General features: G+C 42.7%; 1 protein-coding gene across 1 annotated transcript; it reads left to right on the forward strand.

The window, feature by feature from the left end:
• Positions 1–1748: 1748 nt before the first annotated feature.
• Positions 1749–3958, forward strand: tpbg (trophoblast glycoprotein). Its single transcript, XM_078253683.1, has one exon. It carries the CDS (start codon positions 2259–2261, stop codon positions 3396–3398), a length of 1140 nt encoding a protein of 379 aa, XP_078109809.1. The 5' UTR covers positions 1749–2258; the 3' UTR covers positions 3399–3958.
• Positions 3959–14535: the final 10577 nt, after the last annotated feature.

Genomic DNA, 14535 nt, shown 5'->3' on the forward strand with positions numbered 1-14535 from the left:
CTTCGCTAATGTCGAGACCTGTCATTGGTCAGGGAGTGTACATCTCAATATTCTATTGGTTGATTTTGGGGGCGTTGCTGTATCAATTATGTCATAGGAATTATTTTTTTTTTTTTTTTTTTAGGGTTTACATTATAAACATGATTATAAAATTAAAACATATTAATAAACAACATGATAAATGAACTTAGAAGTTAACATTCTGATGTGAAATGGTATACACATTGTAAATTAATCTTAAATGATACAAGAAGACAAGTTCTTGTAGTATGACAAAATGGGTTGTTTCTTTAATAGAAAATAAAAAAAATAATTTAATATTACACACAAAATCTACCCTTTGAGCGCACCACACCAACAGTAGTGTGGGCATGTAAGGTGGATGTAAAAAGCTTGTAGATCCTTCACAATAACATCATGTCAGTTACAATATAGTTCCATACACAACAGATAGACTTCAGATGGAGTATCACTTTCAGCCTCGATCACAGAATCACTCAGATGATTGTCACATTGACCCACACTAAGAATAGGAAGGGGTCAAAGGACAGTAGAGCCAAGGTTACACTGGGATCTACACCGGGGCTTCCAGATATGACATTATCATGAATGCATGAGCCCACCCACAGTTTTGCTTATCAGCGCTATAATCCTCCAAAAGCCAGCAGACAACTCCAGGGTCACCACCTAAATCATTTCTCAAAAGTATGTGGAAACCATGTGATACTTTTTTTCCATCATCATTTGGTTGAGGACATTATTAACAGCTACCAAAAAGCAGTTTTGCATAATGCGTTGAGGAAAAACTAGAACTTGCATTGTTTTTTTTGTGTCAGTAACACTGGCACACCCCTTTACCTTATATATATATATATATATATATTTATATATATATATATATATATATATATATATATATATATATATATTTTGTATATATATATTGGGTATGGTTCATCAATGAGCCTAAAAAGGAATTGTGGCTTTTCTAAATGAATAGTAGTAAATGATGGGTTCAGCATGTGACATTATCAGTGGATCAAATGATTAATGTGTTCACTTGCTACTAGTTTTCTTTTGGCTTCTCAAATCCTTTAGGCTGTGTGTGTGTGTGTGTGTGTGTGTGTGTGTGTGTGTGTGTGTGTGTGTGTGTGTGTGTGTTTTCCGCACACATAGCCGTGTGTGAAACTGGGTTAGATACAATCAAACCTTTTGATAGGCTTAATAGGTCAAACTGGTTTTCCCCTCAGGAATTACAAACTTTTTCATTCCCCTACATGTGGAGTCATTTGCCTATCAACATTATGTCAAGGTATCTTAATTTAAAAAAAAAAAAATTCCATCTGAAAATATGTTTGTGGTTGGTAATGGTTTAGTAGCCTATGGAATTGCAACAAGCATCACTTGTGTGTGTAAATGTCTAATCAGAAGATATGTATTTCACTACATTGTAAATACATTGGTAGAGGATCATCCTAAGGTGACTTGTGAAGCTGGGACGTCACTGGCTCTCCCTCAGATAGGTCCCTGGACCCCCAAGTCACCGGGCTCAATTTCTGTTACAGGTAATTTTAGGGAAAGTAGTTGCGATTTTCACAATGAGATGTTTAGTTATCAAGTTAAGGTTAATGGAAAAAAAAATCATCATGCGTGGAAAATTGAAATCGAAATCTGAACGAAACTTGTAAGTGTTTCTGTTCACCCCCCTTTTGCAGGAAAATGGTATGCTCCCTCCTTCCAATGGTCTGCACTGTGCTGCTGTGTTTTGGTGTCGTCTTTCCCCTCCAGACTCCCAACGTCTAGGAGAGCAGCAAGCTGGAAGTACGGAGCCTATGTATTAATACACGGCACCTTTTGGGAGACAAGGAGGATAAGTCTGTTTCAGAACCAGCAGCCCGACTAAGATATTTGCCGATTTGACATTCTGCACCAGACTTCGACACAACGGCGGCGACTGGAAAAACATTCCGTAAAGCCTGAGGTTTGGAAGACAATCAAGAAAAGGGAGAAAAAAAAAAGCCTCGGAAGTTCGCGTGCTTCGTCCGCATCACCTTTATCCTCATGGAAACGTAGACTTAACCTACACGAGGTTGGTTTGGGGGTAGTTATATGGAGTCTGAGTTGGCACTGGGAGCAGTTTTCGAAAAGATAAAGGCGGGAAACACAGTCGGAAAAACTTTCCCCTTGTTCAAGAAGAAGAAGAAGAAGACGGTGAGTGGGTCGCACGTTCTGCGCCAGACAGATTTGCACAATCCAAGATGCGCCTGTTGAACACGTCGTGCGGATGTGACCGCGGAGAAATGCGAGGGAGAACACACATGTCCGGAATGTTGCACTTTCTTTTCCTGCTCGCGGCTGTATTGTCCTGTCACGGCTGTCCGGAAAAATGCCTTTGTGTCTCGCAAACCGTGAAATGCCAAAACCTGGGCTTGGACGCGATTCCGCAGCCTCTACCGGCCAATACCAAAATACTATTCGTCACAGGAAACAACATTTCCCGTATCAGTGTGGACTCTTTCCCAACCCGCCTGCAACTGTTGACAGATCTCTATCTCAGTGGGAATGACATGGAGTCGGTGGATGCTATGGTATTTGACAACTTGCCAAACCTTGTGCGGGTGGACCTGAGCGACAACAGAATCCAGAATTTCAGCGAAAGAGCTTTCCCCGCTGAGAATAAAGTGCAGCACTTGGACCTCAGCAGGTCTTTCCACAATCATTCCTTCGTGGATGTGGTCCTGAGCGTTCTTCAGAGTGGAAACCTCCTCCGGCTGACAGTCTTGGACCTGTCCAACAATAACATGGTGATTCTTCCAGACAACCTATTCACCGGCCTCTCCAACCTGGTCAACCTCAGCCTGCAGAACAGCTCCATCATCTCCATCCAGAACGGGACTCTGAGGGCGCCACCGCTGCTACACCTTGACCTGAGGGACAACAGCCTGAGGGACCTGGCCACCTCCACCCTGGCAGAGTTCAGCCTCAAGCCTGCACTCCGCATCCAGCTGGCGGGGAACCCCTGGCGCTGCGACTGCTTCATGGACGACATGCTCCTGTGGCTGAAAAACTCCACTCAGGTCGTTGACATGCAGAACCTGACCTGTGAAGACCCGGAGGCCCTGAGACGCCAGGCGCTCCTGCAAGTCGAGCAGTCCCAGCTGAAGTGTTCAGGCGACATGAAAGGCGTGCTGGAGACTTCGTATGTTTTCCTCGGTCTGGTGCTGGCCCTGATTGGTGTCATATTCCTGCTGGTGCTCTACCTGAACAGAAAAGGCATCAAGCGGTGGATTTACAACATCCGGGATGCTTGTAGGGACCACATGGAGGGGTACCATTACAGGTACGAGTTAAACTCGGACCCACGTCTGGCCAACCTGAGCATCAATTCGGATGTGTGAGCGAGGACGGGACACTGTCTGGCACCCCCGCAGTGAGATATTAAATGACTTATACTGTTAGAATTTGCATGAAAGTCTTCCTCCCCTTCTCCCCCCCCCCACATGATGCTATTCAGATTTCACATCTGTCATGGCACCTAATTAACCCCTCTCACAACATTTAACCACTGCCGCATGTCCAATACAAAGTACCCGGCAGCTGTGATGTCAACTTCGTTTCCTCCGTGTAACATTGCATGGACAATGAATCATGGCGAAATATTATTATTATTATTATTATTTTTTTTTTTTTTTTTGTGGAGAGTTGCAAAGAGTGATATGTTCTATTTTTACTTTTCCTAAAGGAGAAACATATGGAGTACATTGACTTTTAAGTGAAAGAGAACAAAAACACACTTTGCTGGTCATTGCATCCTTGTCATTATGCCTCTGCTGCAGAGAAATGCTCGTTGTAATGAGTTTGTTCTTTTTAACGTGAATTTGTGATATAAGATATGCCTCTTGAATAGTTATAGTGCACAATGCATAGTTTTGGGATTTAGTAGGTGGATGTAATTGCTTTCTTTCTGTGAAGCTATTCGGCTGAATAAAATGCGTCTGGATTGCCGGTATCTGTCTCCACTGACGATCTTTTAATCCTACGACTGACGAGTGTGATACACAGGAGAGCCACTCATTCCTGAGGCAGTGCCACAGCTAGCATGAAACCGATGACAAAAGCAAAATCTTAATCCAGTTGTCAACCAGTATGTGGGGAAAAGTCAGTTTAGGTACTGTTGATGCGTTTTTTTTAACAAGTTACAAGTGAGTTGCTGCACCAGGAAATGAAGACAAATTGACAAGTTGAATGGAGGACATACTGTCTGACTTTAAATGGGCTTCAATCTGTAGGTCTATAGGGGATGACAGCAGCAAATTTCTATCTCCCGTCCAATTAGCTTCCTGCTGTGAATCTGATAAAAATCCTCGCCCTGCGGCAAATTCCCCCCCCCCAATAAAAGGACTGTGAGCTGCAGCCAGTGGGCAGGTTTCACATCCAACTTCCTTCTACCAGTAGACTCCAGCATATACTGAAAGTATCAATGTACCCCAGCTGCAAAAAAAAAACAATGATATATGCGGTTTCGTGGCACATGCTACTGAAGGCAAACCGAGTTTCTCGTGGGGCGCACAGAGGTATTATGGAAATGAGCTCAAGGGGCTTTTCATGTAACCCTGTTTTAGGGGAGCTAGCATCCTTAGAAAACGTGTTTTCTATTAGCGTTCATACCTAACTGTCAATTGCTTTTTTCTCATTCCGTCCAGTATAGTATGGATGAATAACTAATGTGTGGAATTTCTTTGAATGGAATACAGTGCATCTTGTTGTCTAGCAGTCTAAATTAATGAAGATGCGTTCTGTGTCTGCACACAGGAATAACCTTCCTTGGCCCATTTGAAGAGCACCTGGAAAGATAATGAGTTGCCTCTCCCTCCATCTTTCGCTCACCACATCTCTAACAACTGGCCCTGCATAGCCTGTAGCTACATGTCATTTGTGGTATAATAACAGCATGGCTCATGCACAGATTCCCCTCCCAGTGTGTGTCTATAGCAGCAACATGGCGTGTCGTCATGGCATATCTTTGTGTTTCAGTATGAAAAGCGTTCCTTCATTTTTGTCATCGGCAGCAGCTGCAATTAATTGGGATTGTCTCTGGCTGTGTCTGATTACGCTCGTTGGACACGAGGAAGGGAAGCGCTGTGTAACACTCTCTGTCTGGTCTGGTGCTCTGGCTGGTGTTAATGCTCTGTATATCTCCTGGCAAACACGGCGGCCGCTCAACTGTCTCTGTGGGCTGGAGACGCGTGGTCACACCTTCAGCTTCACACTTCCCACCTGGAAAATCTCTATGTTCAAACATGGCATTGCCAATTTTGGAAATAAGGAGTGTGTAGTTGTCTTCAATTTAAGTTCAAGTTTTCTTCAATAGGATTATTGTTCTCATTGGCTTTAAGGTGTGTTTCTCAGACTTCTGATGGTCGCGACCTTTCTGGCTCTCTCACTTCCTTCTACGATTACGCAGGTTGATTGCAGCCGGTTAAACAATCCCAAGCCAAAAGGCTGTTACCTGAAAGCACTTGTTTCCTCACTATGGATTTGAAATTGTTGCGGGTTCATTTTGGAAATGGATGGTCTCATTTCACACACATACACACACACAATTCCCCGAAGTAAGGCTTCCTACCTTACCTCTTTGTCCCAGGAGTGGCGTACAGGTGCAGGCTGCTTACAACCTAATGTTTCCACAGAGACTGTCAGCGAGTAGTCCTCCTCACACACTCTGCAGATTGTAATTAATGACAGACTTTTGCCCATCCACGCCTCGAGCTACGCTTGGCAGAGCAGGTGTAATTACAGTGAAGAAAAAAAAAAAGAGAGACTGGTTGAAAGGGAAGAAGAATAAAACGAGATGAGTGTGGAGAGTGCTCTCCGTTCTGTAAGCACCACGACACCTTCCCTGGCTCGCTCGGTGGGACCCTTAGTGCTTGTTAACACTCGTCTCTAAACAGCTTTGACGTCTAAATAGCCGGTCATTGACTTATGGTATCAACTGAGATCCAGAGAGAGGCCGCAGTGTGTCTCGGGCAGCTCTCTGGACTCTCTCAGCTGCCTGTTGGGGCAGGAGCAGGACTGCTGTTTGTTCTTGTCACTAAACACAGGCTTTGTCGCAGACACTTGAGCCAACCATGTTTTGTCTGCTCTACTTTGTTGTTTATCTGACCTACTGAGGCCCGACTATTATATGATTAAAGACCGAAACGTTGTTATCCCACGTCTGAACAGTCAGTCACTTAGGTCAGTGGTTCCCAAACATTTTCACGTCAAAGGACCCCTAATCTAGAATAATAATTGTAATTTCCCCACTGGGGATCAATAAAGAGCATAAATTATTATTAAATTATTAGTATTATTAATCTGACACAAATTAGACCACGGACCCCCATTTGATTATATTTGGTTCCAGGGTCCCGCATCTGATAGGATTTTTGCTTTTAGAGGTTTTATTACAGAAAGCGTATGAGCCAATGTAACCAAAATAGTCATACATTCTGTCATTGTGTTATGGATGGAATTATAGTGAAAATAAATTATTTCCCTATTTGTAGGGGACCCCCTGGAACCCTCTCAGGACTCATGGGGGGTCCCCAGACCCCACTTTGGGAACCACTGACCTAGGTGTAGCTCGTTACCTGTGTACAGATGTCAAACCAAAATCTTGGTTTTATATATATTTTCTAGGTTTACATATAGGTTTTTATCTTTTATTAAAGCAGATGTTGAATGGATTTCATTCACCTTGAGGAAGATGGATATGATATACCGATACTCATTCTTTTATTGACTGATTAATAATACATGGATGTCCGTTGGAGGCCCTAATAATCGCTGCTACAATGAACGAGTTAGACTTGGCTTTTTATCTAAAAGAGGAACAGAAGACACCGCTCCTATCATTCCTTTGCAAGAAGGACGTTTTTGCTGTTTTGCTGACCGGATACGGCAAGAGTTTAATCTACCAGTTAGCTCCTCTGTTAGCTAAGAGTTTAATCTACCAGTTAGCTCCTCTGGTAGCTAAGAGTTTAATCTACCAGTTAGCTCCTCTGGTAGCTAAGCGTATGGGGCTTAGCGTCACCCCGTGTATTGTTGTGACGTGATCGGTCGTAGTGTTATCCAATTGCGTGCAGTGAGATTTTCAAATGCGTGCTTGGTGCCGCCCCTCAAATTGGGCCATTTTCATTACTCAATGCCAGACCCTTTATCTTTCTGATTCGGGTCTGGAGTTCCAGGCTAGCTTTGTGGAGGGGTACAAAATAGATGAGTATAGTTAAAACACTAGCACAACTACATACAGTAAATGAAGCAAACACACCAAATCACACTATTTAACTTTGTCAAAAAGAAACCAAACAATGACACCAAGCAACAAAAGTCACAGAACAAGGGCTGTGGTCTAATACTTAACGGCCAGTATATGAACCGGAGGAATGATCACAGCGAATAATTCTTTCAACATGGATTTTGGCAAGTGAGAATTACATTTAGATAGACTTGAAAAATTCTGAACCTATCCTTTAATGGAGAGATTTAGCGGTCTGTGTTTGGAACTCTTTCAGAAGAAATTCATCAAATTTAAAAGTACTGAATAATCGCACACCTGCAGTTGAAAAACACGCTGGCCTTCAAAACCTGATTATCAGTCGAGCCCTGTCCCAGCCGCTAGCCCTACCCCTAGAATACTGCACACACAGTCACTGTTCCCTGCTCACAACCACGTTTGTCGAGCCACATTTAATATGCCAGTGCACTTTCCTAGCGTTGAGAGACAGACTGGCAGGTTATCAGATTGCCAGAGTGCCGTAATTACATTCACCGCACCGCACCGGTCTGCTGCTCCACAAACTCCTGGCAAGCTGCCCTAGCCACTGACCTTTCACTTCGGAAAACAATTACAAAAAAAGGCTATATAAATGGCAGTCATACACTTTGTAGAATGTAATTATGATAAAGATTTTTTTTAACAATCCCCTCAATCTGTCTCATATACCACCATTGTTCCTGATCCTTATGATACATGCTAAAGCTCGTTGTACGCTGCCGGGCATCGACGGGCTTGGACTACTTGTCATCACCCCCCACCCCTCTCAACCGCCACCTCTGCAACATCCCTCCACATGAGATGCCTCTGCTTCTTTAATGTGGATTTATGATGGCGTACATGAGCGTGTTGTGTAAAGCCTTCCTCCTGTTGAGCCATGTTGGACTTAATGAACAAGTGGCCTCCTAAACGAAGACGGATCTGAGCTGACAGCGCTGCGGCCTCTCCGTGCAGCATGTGCCCACATGTGCAAGAGGGACAGCTGCAGGGAAACACAGGGTTGGGAGAGATCAGGAGGCAAATGCAGCATTGTAAAATATCTTGGCGTCTTTTGCTTATTAAACATGTATAAAGAAAGACGGAACTCAACGTGATACATTTAAAATGTGAAAATACACACAGAGAATGACCTTTATGTGTAGAATTGCCGGCACTGAGAGTCAGGTAAGGCTACTAGTTTGTTTTTACAGAATGTTGAGTAACTGCATGTTGAGGATGTAAAATGTTAATAATATGCTGACCTTTCCTGGGTAACCTTTACTATTGGGAGACTTTAGAGAATGGATTTAATAATTAATAATATAAAAAAACGCCATTTTTCTTTTTTTATATCACAAGATCTGCACAAGACTTCCCCTCTGAGGAAAAATATATGTCCTGATGACCAACATATCTTAATTATAGACACCAAAATCTTGTGATACTGGTTGATGATGTGTTTTGTGCTGTGGGTAAGCGACAAGCATTGAAATGAGAGAATGAGAACATATTGCAGCTCAAAAGCTATTTTACAAAATAAAAATCCAACACAAGATCTCATCTGTTTACAGCCTAAACTCAACGCACACACGAAAAACGCACACACAGTTAAGGATATATCAGTTTTCAGTTTTAAAAATCTAGAGGTCAGACTGTATGACAAATCTCTCACAACCTTTCATGTCTTAAGAGTCAGTCTTCACTCAACATAGTACATTTTGAAGTGTTACCTCTGAGCACCGCAGCTACGGATCTTTCAGGCACACATGGCTGATTTGTGTGTTGATTTTCTCAGCACTCAATAGCAAAGCTGATCAATGGGCCAGTCTCCAAAAAGGAGCAAATGTTTTCCTTCAATGCATTGTCTGCAAACTCAAACTTGAAACCCAGCCCGCTTCTTGTAACGTCTTGCTTTTAAACCCCACTAGAGACTGATTAATGTTTGGACATGTACATCTAACGCTGTGCCCAAGTGTTTGTTTCCTAAATGAGCTGATATCCTGACAGAGGTGGTGAGAAGAGTGCTGGCCTTTAGATTTTACAGCCAATCATCTTAAGTTACAAATAGCAACACCTATAAATGCTCTCGGATTTGTCTTTGCCTTGTTTCCTCGCCCAATGGTTTATGTCAAAATATTCAGTAACAATAAAATAGAAGATCAGAAGAACTCTTAGTATGGGTGTCCGGTGTTTATCATCCTTATCCTATAGACCAGGGTTCTTCAACATTTTTTAAGCCAAGGACCCCTGAAAGGACAATTCCGGCGTAAAATGAACCTAGGGTTAATAACATATGTGTACCTATTATTAACAATAATTTGGATACCCCCCCTGCAGTGACTCTGAGGACTCCCTAAAGGGTCCCAGACCCCCTGTTGGAGCGCTCTGCTATAGACTGATGCCTAATGAAGAATGTTAAAGATCAAACTACCACTTGCTCCTCGGAATTATACCAATTAACGACAGTAGTGCACTGTTTGTGCAGAGACAATAATGCGGTACAAGAGAAAGGAAGCTACATTTAAATTATTAGATAATCTACTTTTGTCTGGATTCGGGAGTTTGGAAACCGGATCTGGACCAGATAAACCTTCAACCCTGAGCTCATGGGAACATGTCACTGCTCAGTTATACCATCTTTGTGTTTACACTCGGTCACGATCCAATTCACACAGCACTGAGTGAGCTGCTATTTCCAATGTCTGATCACAGATTACTTAACTTTAAAGGTCCCATGACATTGTGCTTTTTGGATGCTTTTATATAGACCTTAGTGGTCCCCTAATACTGTATCTGAAGTCTCTTTTATATAGGCCTTAGTGGTCCCCTAATACTGTATCTGAAGTCTCTTTTATATAGACCTTAGTGGTCCCCTAATACTGTATCTGAAGTCTCTTTTATATAGACCTTAGTGGTCCCCTAATACTGTATCTGAAGTCTCTTTTATATAGGCCTTAGTGGTCCCCTAATACTGTATCTGAAGTCTCTTTTACATAGGCCTTAGTGGTTCCCTAATACTGTATCTGAAGTATCTTTTATATAGGCCTTAGTGGTCCCCTAATTCTGTATCTGAAGTCTCTTTTATATAGACCTTAGTGGTCCCCTAATACTGTATCTGAAGTCTCTTTTACATAGACCTTAGTGGTCCCCTAATACTGTATCTGAAGTCTCTTTTATATAGTACTTAGTGGTCCCCTAATACTGTATCTGAAGTCTCTTTTATATAGGCCTTAGTGGTCCCCTAATACTGTATCTGAAGTCTCTTTTATATAGGCCTTAGTGGTCCCCTAATTCTGTATCTGAAGTCTCTTTTATATAGACCTTAGTGGTCCCCTAATACTGTATCTGAAGTCTCTTTTATATAGGCCTTAGTGGTCCCCTAATACTGTATCTGAAGTCTCTTTCCCGAAATTCAGGCTTGGTGCAGAATTACAGCCACTAGAGCTTCTGCTATCACAGAAAACTCAGATTGGAGTTTAGCTAGCTGTCTCGTTTTACCCTGCAGAAGTGGAACGTAGTAGATATAGTAATAATTTTTAAGAGGTAGCCATCACCAATAGCTAATACGTGTTGATGTATATTACATGTATATTAAAGCAACACCAGAGAACTTTTTCCGCTTCGGTCCCCCTACAGGTTGTCTCATTGGAACTACAGCTCGCGCTACCCGATCTGGCAAACTTGCATAATGTAATGTAATGGACAATTCCGCTTCCAACCTGTAGGGGGACCGAAGCGGGAAAAGTTCTCTAGTGTTGCTTTAAAGGCATACTATGCAAGATTTGTACCTTAATATAACAGCTTCAAAGTCATTTCAATGGTGAACAAACTCGTAGTAGGGTGAATCATCCCGATAGCAAATCAGGGGAGGGGCGCCTCTGAGAAAACCAGCAATGCAAGTTTGGCAGGTGGCGCCCCGCTAAATCTCGTGAGAATCACAAATTGCTTTACGACTGTCGGTTCTGCGAACATCTGCTACACCCGCCAGAGCCTTTTGGACATCGGTGACCAGCACCAGATATCTATTTCGAGTGTCTTTCATTATACGCACAACATCCCAGACGACATAGCGAGACTGCCGGGCTCTTCGTGGATTGTTGTCGGGTCTAGGAGGCAGCGCAGACGGAGGAGGGAGAGGAATAACGGGGCCGCAGGTCCGTTGTTATGCTAAAGCTAGCATAGCACACAAGCCACCTCTGCCGAGCCTGTATCTCTCCAATGCCAGATCCCTGGTGCATAAAACGGACGACTTGGAATTACAACTCGCTGGAAATCGCTATGTTCGTGACTGCTGTGTTTTGATTATCACTGAAACCTGGCTTCACCCGGGGATACCCAATGCTAGCATGCAGCTAGCAGGCCGCACTCTGCTCCGCTGGGACAGGACTGAGGACTCTGGTAAGAGAAGAGGAGGGGGGCTCTGTATGTACGTGCATGAGAACTGGTGTAATAATGGGACAATTATACATAAACACTATTCCCCTGACCTTGAGTACATGTCTGTAAGATGCCGGCCTTTTTTTTCTACCGAGAAAGCTAACAGTAGTGATTGCAGCGGGCCCACCCCGACGTTCACATAATCGCAGGAGACTTTAATAAGGCCAACTTGAAGACTGTACTCCCGACATTTTATCAACATGTCAAGTAAACTTGCTTGCGTTCTATGTTGTACGTTGTTGCGCTTGCTTGTTGTATGTCAGTTTTTACCACCACCTTTGTATCACATTGCACTTTTCTGCTTTTTTTGCACTTCTGGTTAGACGCAAACTGCATTTCGTTGTCTTTGTACTTGGACTCTGCACAATGACAATAAAGTTGAATCTAATCTAATCTAATTTACAAAGTTGTTGATTCATCCATTGTTGATAATAAGACCAGTCCTACAGGGGGGAGGGGATCAGGCCGTGAGTGCAGAGACAGCTCTGCGTGAGTGGTATTTACGGCAGTAACGTTAAATACAATTACTCCACAGCGACTCTAGGGGTAGCTGTTTGACAAAAAAACCGGAAACTGCATAGTATGCCTTTAAGGTTATAAACCGTGAACGTGTGAGACAGATGTTTTTGCCATCTGAGCTAGAATGGTTCTTATATAATCTGAGGTGTGTAGAACTGTACCTCAGAGAGAGAGATGGCACTGAATCAAAAAGTATAACTGTAGGAGAATACAGTAGCCTCAGGCCTGTACAGAAAATCCTCTTCTTTCTGTTCTTTAGTGTGCACTTTCTTTCCAATTTTGTAGTGTGAAGTGTACAGAATCATTGAAGACTATACTGCCACCCAGTATTGTTTGTCACAATGAGTTCAGAGCACTTCACACCTCAGGAGGGGAAAATATAAATAGAGTTTGTTTGCATAGCGTGTGCTTTTATTTCTCTCAAAGTACTTCAGCGGACATGATCAATAACTAATCAACCAGCATGTCAAACAAAGTTGCAAAGCAAAAACAAAACAAAAAAGTTTTCCCAAAGATGTACAGCAGTGTGAGGGATTTGCTGAGGGAAGCACTTTAACACTCATGATGATGCATTTAATGCAGTCTGTTAGCAGTGTTGTAATGTAACAAAGTACAAATACTTCACTACCGTATTTAAGTAGAATTTTCACGTATCTGTACCTTACTTCGTTATTTATATTTCCGGATACTTTTACTTTTACTCCACTACATTTCCTAAATAAATTGTATACTTTTACTCCACTACACTTCCCCTCTATAAGCATCTTAGTTACTCGTTACTACAAAATAAAATCAGAAGAAATTTGTTACAATGGAAAAAAGCAGGTTTAGCGAATCATCGCTCCTAAATTGCCAAGATACTGCACACTCCATTCGCCAAGCGGCAAAAAAACCCCCACCATAGGATACTTCAGTACAGTAAATATCAGATACTTTAAGACTTTTATTCAAGTAATATTCCACCAAAGTCATTTTCTGGTAAGATACTTGTACTTTTTCTCAAGTATTGCTTTCAAGTACTTTATACAAGACAGCCTGTTAGTCCTGTTGGTGGTTGTTTTGCAAGGCCATACGGTCAGCAGGGAACAACATTAAACGCTCGGTGATAGGATGTAGATCAGCGGAGGGTGTCACAGTGAGTAATGGCCTCACCGGGCACCGGGAGCCGAGACAGCCAGGAGCTCCATCACGCCATCCTGCAATGCATTTACAAGGTCATGTGGTGCAAAAATCCTTTAATACTGTCCCTTAAAATCCCTTAAAACATTTTGTTTTCTCCCCCACCAAATTAGAATGTTCAGCAGGCCTTAAAGGAATTGTGTAACATGGTCAACACATATTATAGAAGCTGTGTTCCTGCCATTTATGTTGTTGGCGCAAGAGATGTTAAAATGGACACTGATTCAAATCATCTGGCTACAAGTGTTGTAGCCAGATGAAATATGAATTTGTTATGTTGCCTGACATTATTTTTCACAGCTCTTTACACAAGGCAGTCAGATAGGAAAACATGCACCTCTCTGGTCTTGTACATTTATGTTGAAATTCCTCTTCTCTTCATTATTATGTTAGGGTTAGGGATTATTCCATCCAAGGAGAAGCTTCAGAAGGAATGCTATTGAAACAACATACCCCCACCCTGTTATGGGGCCCCCAACTGACAACATGTTAGTCTGTCTCACCGGATATACAGTGCGGGTATAAAGCCCAACATCCAGCGCCGGATATCAGCCATTCTCCTCCCCTTCCGCTATCTTTGCTGTGTATTTTGCTATCTATTTTGCTATCTATTTTGCTGTGTATTTTGCAGGGGCACTTCCGGGGCTTACAGTGCAGATCCATTTGGCCGTGTGACGCTTCTGTCGTGCCGTGCTCCACTTTATTCCTATGGGTGACGTCAAGCAACTTTAAGGCGCCCCCAAAGCATCCCGGTAAGGCGGCGCTGCATTTAAAAAAAATGCTGCGCCCATCTTTATGCAAATTAATCTGTTGAACGCGACGCGACTATCCAGTAGAAGTAGACGAAAATCTTCCAAATTGACCTTTGTCGATCTGAAACAGACACTGACACAGCACTGTGGAGGACCTGTCTATCAGGTTGGCAATGAGAGACTAAGATAAATGTAGTATGTAGTGCATAGTCTCACATTGCCAAGACCTTCCTCCACTGCGCTGCGGAGGAGGGTCTGGCTAGTCCACACAGCAAAGATGTTTTAGTCGTGCAAAAGAAAACTCAGATTGGACAGATAGTCTAGCTAGCTGTCTGGATTTACCCTGCAGAG

This window comes from Sander vitreus, chromosome 6 (assembly GCF_031162955.1).
Source record: "Sander vitreus isolate 19-12246 chromosome 6, sanVit1, whole genome shotgun sequence".
NCBI lineage: Eukaryota > Metazoa > Chordata > Actinopteri > Perciformes > Percidae > Sander > Sander vitreus.